Below are 7,495 nucleotides of genomic sequence, written 5' to 3' on the forward strand. Positions count from 1 at the left end.
AGAGAAAACATTGTCTATTTATTAGACAGGATTTACAATGAACAGAAACAGGTTTCTTTGTAATTTTCTCCTAATGACTCTAGATTTTTTTCTTTTCCCCCTGAAGTTCAGTCATATAAACAGATGGCTTCACTTAGTTAAAATACTCCACTTTCCAAAAATACTTTTGATAATGTTTTTAATTTCTTCTTTAAATGTGGAACACTTTATTGGTGGTAAAATTTCAAAAATATTCCTTAAATCAAGGTGCATTGAACTGGACACAATAGTCTAAGTATGGTGAAACTGAGAAAAGCAGAATAGAGATGAACAGTTCTTCTGTCACTGTTACTTCTGTTGGTGTGGTGTTTGTTTCTAATAGTTCTTATTAACTGAATATAGCAAAAGTTCTGCTCATATTCATGTCTATACCTTCATCTGAAATTACATTCAGTTTTTCTCTATATCTCTTTATTTTTATACCATGCTCTCTTCTTCTTTATATTAAACACAGTCTTCTTAGTAAATCTTGGTAGCAGAGGATAAATTTAATAGGAATGTTTCCCCATTGTGTGAGAGAAAGAAGTAAGACCAGAGAAGAGGATGAGTCAGAGTCTGGGAACTGTGAAGGATGATCATAGGTGGGAACTACACATAAGAGGCAGGGGAAAAAAGGGGGGTTCAAGAAAGATATCCTTTTGAGCTTGCTGAATAAGGCAGGAAAAGAGAATAGGCAGAGAGTGAGAAATGAGAATAATTCTGGATGATGGGATATTGCCTGAAATGGGGGATTACAAGGTATCTAAGACATTCTCTTTCATAAAGAGGGAATATTCGTGTTGTTTTGGTGGTGGTATATGTATGAAGGCAAATTACCTATTAGGTCAGAGGACTGAATCAGGAGTTTCCCCTTCACCAAAGATCAGGCTTTTGGGGTCAGAAAACTTTTAAATGGAATGATTTATTTAAGATCCTCAAGTTTCAGCAAGAACTTTATGCTATCACTGTCCCTCCCTCAGGTCCATAGCTCTCTCAGTTCCTGTTCATGTCTTGAGATTCTTCCTGTGGCTTGCTTTAATTTCCCTACTGGTTCCACAGGGCCCTTTGGCTAATATTTTCCTGTTTACTGTTTTTAATCTTTAGACTCAGCATTCTAAAAATAAAATCTTTAAACACAATATTCTACAACTTAATATTCTAAAAATGGAAACATGCACGTGTTTATCTTGCAAGTCTTTTTAAAATTTTTGTATGGGAAAATATAGTTTATGTAGAAAGTAGGTGAGAGAGAGAGAGAGAAAGGAGATCCACCTCCCCAAGGTTGGGGAGGGGCCCAAAGCTTAGGGAAACAAAAGCATGGCCACTCAAATCTTACAAATATTTCTTAAGATTTTTTTTATTCAGCAACAAAAAGATTAAAATTATGTCATTTGCAGAAACATGGATGGAACTGGAGGTCATTATCTAAAGTGAAACAAATGAGACAAAAAAAGACAAATGCCACATTTTCTCACTCATAAGTGGGAGCTAATTAATGTGTGCACATCAATGTAGAGTGTGGAATGATAGACAATGGGGACTCTGAAGGGTGAGAAATGGCAGGAAAAGATAAGAAATTACTTACTGGGTACAATATACATTATTCAGATGATGGATACTGTAAAAGCCCTGATTTCATCACTATGATCTAGGTATGTAACAAAATTACATTTGTACCCCATAAATTTACATAGATAAAAATAAACAAATTAATGGCATAAAAGAATTTTTTTGTTAGGTACTGTAGATGCAGCATGAGGCAAAAAGATGGAAAATACATTCTATGGACTTTAGAGATTTTTACAGTGGATTGAGGAGAGAGGAATGTCAGTCAGTGATGTGTTTTATGCAATATTTAAATATAATAGTATTTTTTCCTGAGGACTTTTCCTTTAATTCTCTCTCTTTATAATCAATACTTTTCTCTCTATAATCTTTTCCCTTTAAACATATTCAAATTTCTTTTATTAAAAATTCCCTACTTTTAATAGATACATTTCTAACTCTGCATTCAGTTTTCCCTTCATGCCAAGTTGTCTGCTGAAGTGAGGATTTCTGATGAACTGATCAGTTCTTCCTGTGTCCATTCACTCAAGTTCTGCTGCTCCTTGTTTTTCCATATTCCACGCCTCTCTTCACACTGACCTGTTCTTGCTAGGATCCCCAATGATTACCTAACTGACAAATGCAATGGAAGACTTCTTTCCCTATATTACTGAAATTCTTCATGTGAACACATCTGGCTATGCTATTGGACTTTCAATTATGTCTCTGGAAAATCATTTTAGGTCTTCTTTGAAATCTCTTTACCTCTTCTGGTCCTAAGTTTAAAGGTATGTTTATTAGGAATCTATTATTATGGGTTTTTTTTTTTTTGGTCTTTTAATCTACATTTTCTCCTTGAGTAAATTTATTAAGTGCTAAGGTTATACAACACACTATGTCCTGATGATTTCCAATTTTCTATCACCAACTTTGAGCTTTCAAAAAAAAATTCAAGGTGTTTTCTCCAACATTTTTTGGTCACATATGCATTTTGAGAGTTTACAAACCTCTCAAACTAAATATATAAAAATTTGATTCATAATCTCTGCCTCTACAAAATACATTAAATCTTTTAAAAACCTATTGTTTGCCTTGTAAAATTTACTTAGTCCAAGGGTACCTGCATGATCAATGTTTAGGTACCAAACCCTGAATTGTACCCCATATCTTTATAATAAAAATTTTTAAAAATTTTAAAATTTACTTATATAAGTCAGAACAGACTATACAATTTTAGGATTTCTTTAGTCTTTTCTTCTATACAGCTGGTCATCTAATACTGCCCATGTCATTATATTAATACCTCTAAAAGACGATCCTTTTCTTCATCCTCAAAGTCATCTCAGCACCATTTGTTCACATACTGACCACTTCTCAACAGTCATTTGTCCTTTTTTAGAAGTCCTTTGCCTCTTTTAGTCTCTTAAGTTTGGGTGTGAAAGAAGAAATAAGAGATGTAGTATATTTATTTAAAAATGAAATCACAGTCTTTACACCAAATGGAGATGTGGTATATATGAAGAAATTTAAAAACAAATGAGAAATTTGAACATTTTGAATACCCATGGGAAAGATTTAGGAGAGACTGAATACATATGAAATAGATGGAATAAATCATAAGTCAAAGTTCCTAAGACAGGTGGTTAGGATCCAAATCAGAGGCAGAGGAATTGTCTTTAGGAGGAGGGATAAATCCTTAGATCTTCTGACACAAAGAGGAGAGAAAAAAATATGTGTATATATATATATATATATATATATATATGTTAATGGATTTATGAGTCTATTATGGGGAGTTGAGGAACTTGCAGTTGATGATTCTGCTGCCTTTATGAAGCAGCCACAAAGATTATTTGAGAGAGAAGATTTAGCATTTGAATAGAATTTAGAAAATTTGAAAATTTCCTGAAATTGGTGGACAAATGAATTAACCAGAGAAGGTTATTGTAATAAACTTGTATATTAAGTGTTCCTTAGAGGTTTGTGGCTACACATTTTACTTAAAACATAACTTTCTATAGGAACCATAACTTTCTATAGGAACATTAAATTTGCCATGTGCAGGCTTGGATTAAGTATATCCAGGATGGGTGTGTGTGCCAGAAGTACAATAAGCCAGAAGGAGAAGTAATTTGGGGGGTCCTCTTTATATTTAATCAATGGTTACTTTTATTTTCCTCTAGCTTTGAGAGTGTATCATAATTTTTAAATTTTATACTTTGGGATATAATAAAAAGTGAGAAAAATTTTTTACTCATATCTAAAAAATTATGGTATCAATACTTACAGAAAGCACCCTATAGTTAAATACAATTTTATGACATGTTTGTTAATTTTATGTAACTTTACAAACCAGCAAGTGTATCTGGCCTTTAGGATGTAAAATTTGTTAACTTTCTTTGTCAATATCACTTAGAAAAATTTTTGCAGCTTTACATTATGTTTTAATAATTTAATTCTCATAATTTTTCTCCTAGACTTTTGTCTAGATTTTTTTCCCTTTCTAAATAAACTTTAAAAATAATTTGCCAAGGCTTCTCCCATGCGTGTTCTTCCTCACCTGCTTATTGAACTTTGTTTTCATTTGAAATTGATCCTCTATATGTCATCAATTTTCTGAATGAGAAATTGTTAACATTTGGACAGTCTTGTTTTTTATTTACCTGATAACTGTGTCTTATCATACACAAATCCAGGTGAAGTTTCCTCAGTTTAGGATTTATCTCATGACATCACCCAGCAACTATTCCACTGCCCCGGTCTCTGAATTCCTCCTCATCTGCTTCCCCAACTTCCAGAGCTGGCAGCACTGGCTGTCCCTGCCCCTCAGCCTCCTTTTCCTCCTGGCCATGTGGGCTAACATAACACTCCTGCTCACCATCCAACTGGAGACCACTCTGCACGAACCCATGTACTACCTGCTCAGCCTTCTCTCCCTCCTGGACATTGTGCTCTGCCTCACTGTCATCCCCAAGGTTTTGGACATCTTCTGGTTTGGAAATAAATCTATCAGCTTTTCTGCCTGCTTCCTCCAGATGTTCATCATGAACAGTTTTCTGACGATGGAGTCCTGCACATTCATGGTCATGGCCTATGACCGCTATGTGGCCATCTGTCGCCCTCTGCGGTACCCATCCATTATCACGAACCAATTTGTGTTTAGGGCTTCCATCTTCGTTGTGATGAGGAATGGCCTTCTTACTATGCCTATCCCCATACTTTCTTCCCGGCTCAGATACTGTGCAGAAAACATGATCAATAACTGCATCTGTACTAACATATCTGTTTCTAAACTCTCTTGTGATGACATTATCTTCAATCAGTTTTACCAGTTTGTTATAGGTTGGACCCTGCTAGGTTCGGACCTCATCCTTATTGTTCTCTCTTATTTTTTTATCCTGAGAACTGTGCTAAGCATCAAGGCTGAGGGAGCTGTGGCCAAAGCTCTAGGTACTTGTGGTTCTCACCTCATCCTCATCCTTTTCTTCAGCACGGTCCTGTTGGTTCTGGTCATTACTAACTTGACTAGGAAGAAAATTCCCCCGGATGTCCCCATCCTGCTTAACATCCTGCACCACCTCATCCCTCCAGCTCTGAACCCCATTGTTTATGGTGTGAGAACCAAGGAGATCAAGCAGGGAATCCAGAAACTACTGAGAAGGTTGTAAAAAGTAAAATGAGTGAGACCTGACCTTGGTAACAGAAATTGATAAAAGGTTAGAGTTTTTATGTTGCATAGAAAATTTAAATTGTTACCACAGGAATATGTTTAGATTTGACTTTTCTCAGCATTTTAGTTGATTATGGCAACGTCCATAGCTTGGCTTCTTCCTTTTGCTGCACTGACTGGAACCTTCATTTTTTGGCCTCATATATGTGATAGAAAGTAGTTAAGGCTAAATATAGGAACTTTGCATGATATGGTTTGTCAAATAAAGAATATATCTTATAACAATTATTTTAACTGCTTTTCAGTTTCCTGGATTGTTGTATATACAAAGACATAATTTCCCCAGATGTCCCCATCCCATGTGTGTGCTTGTCTGTGTGTGTGTGTGTGTGTGTGTGTGTGTGTGTGTGTGTGAAATAATCTCTTAGTTCTCTCTGACACAGCTCGATTTTTTTTTTTTGGCATGGATGGATCTCTTGTGGTTGTACAGACATTGACCCTGGAGTTGCAAATTTTTAGTAGAGTGAATAATATGTGCTAGCCACTTGTCTTCACAGATCCTTGTCCTGACAGATCTGCTAGTTTTTTTTCCTAATGTTACTTCTTTGGAGAAGGAATATCCTTCAGCTATCTTCTTCTTCCTAATGATATTTTAATATTTTAACATTTCATATTTATATGGATGTGTTTTGTTTTAAGAGACTATTTGTGTCCTTTTATAGATGTACTTTACCAACTTCTGGGTTTATATTATACTACCTCAATTTTTTATCAGATTTCTGGCACCATCTTCATTCCTATTCTTTCCTGCTTGTCTTAGGTTTACAGTTAAATTTTCTTTCCCTTCCTATTATCAGCCCTGTTGCATCAATCTTCAAATCCTGTCCTAGGATCAGCATAGCTTCCTGGAATCGAGGCATCTGGATTAGTGGGTTTGCTGAACAATGATAAGTGTGTTTTACTCTTTGCAACTTTTATCCTGATTTGAAAATAAGAGGGACTAGATATTGACCAATATTTCCTGGGATTAATTTACATTAACAACTCAGGATCCTTTTTGGATAGTAGTTAAGAGCCTCATAGATACTATTTTTTAAAAAATAAATTATTTATTTTTCTTTTTGAGTTGGGATCTCACTCTGTCATCCAGGCTGGAGTACAGTGGCACAGTCACCATTGTCATGACTCACTGCAGCTTTGAACTTCTGTGCTCAGACGATCCTTCCACCTCAGCCCCTGGAGTAGCTGGGACTGTAGGTGCATGCTGCCATGCCTGGGTTTTTTTTTTTCTTTTTTGTAGAGACAAGGTCTCTGTATGTTGCCAAGGCATGTCTAGAACTCTTGGGCTCAAGCAATCCTCCTGTCACAGCCTCCCAAAAGTGTTGGGATTACCAACATGAGTCACCATGACTGGCTTATATTTTTTTGGATAATTTTTTTTATACACTTGAGTTACTTATATTTTGTTACTACATAGCTCTGAGTTATAGATCAATGGTGGGTTAAAATTTACTAAAAACTTCTTTCATCCACTAAAATGATGATATTTTTGTGTGATTGAGTTTGTTTATGAAATGATTCTATTGATCATTTGTTAAAACATAAACAAATTTATCATTCCTATAATAAAGCTAGTTTACTTGTGATGTATTATTCTTTGACTATCACTGGATATGATCTGCTAATATGCAATTTGGTATTTCCGCATCTGTATTTGTGAGATAAATTGGACCTGGACTATTATTGTAATACTATAAGAAAAGGATTGGTGGCAGTGGAAAACCGGTGGGGGGGAGGGGGCAGCAGGATTGGCACTGGTGGGAATCCGTGGGGGGAGGCACACCTCATCAACAAGGACACCCATACAGTGAACACCTGTATACCTGACACCGAACTTCACCCCACATCCCTAAAATAAAAAATAAAAAAATAAAACAACAACAAAAAAACCCTTGTATACCGTTGATGGGAATGTAGATTAGTACAGCCATTTTGAAAAACAGTATGGATGTTCCTCAAATAAATTAAAAATAAAATTACCATACAATCTCAAAAAAATTTTTTTCTCAGATTTTGGCACCAAGTTTACTATGTTGGACAAATAAAGTGTGTACAGTTTTACTATTTTCCTGTGGAAGAGTTCATATAAGATTGACACATTTTTTTCACTACTATTCAGAATCTTTCTAAGCCTGGAGACACTTTTTTTTTTTTGAGTTGGAGTCTCACACTGTCACCCAGACTGGAGTGCAGTGGCCGCTC

The 7,495-nt window shown here is 35.5% G+C and overlaps 1 protein-coding gene across 1 annotated transcript; it reads left to right on the forward strand.

Annotated features, from left to right (window-relative positions):
- Window positions 1–4,289: 4,289 nt before the first annotated feature.
- LOC103267044 (olfactory receptor 56A4-like) lies at window positions 4,290–5,231 on the forward strand. Its single transcript, XM_008064650.1, has one exon. It carries the CDS (start codon window positions 4,290–4,292, stop codon window positions 5,229–5,231), a length of 942 nt encoding a protein of 313 aa, XP_008062841.1.
- Window positions 5,232–7,495: the final 2,264 nt, after the last annotated feature.

The sequence above is a fragment of the Carlito syrichta genome, unplaced genomic scaffold (assembly GCF_000164805.1).
Source record: "Carlito syrichta isolate Samal-C Ts95f unplaced genomic scaffold, Tarsius_syrichta-2.0.1 Scaffold307833, whole genome shotgun sequence".
Taxonomy (NCBI): Eukaryota; Metazoa; Chordata; class Mammalia; order Primates; family Tarsiidae; genus Carlito; species Carlito syrichta.

Coding starts and splice junctions, on each gene's coding strand:
- LOC103267044 (XM_008064650.1), top strand. CDS start 4,290: ATGACATCACCCAGCAACTATTCCACTGCCCCGGTCTCTGAATTCCTC.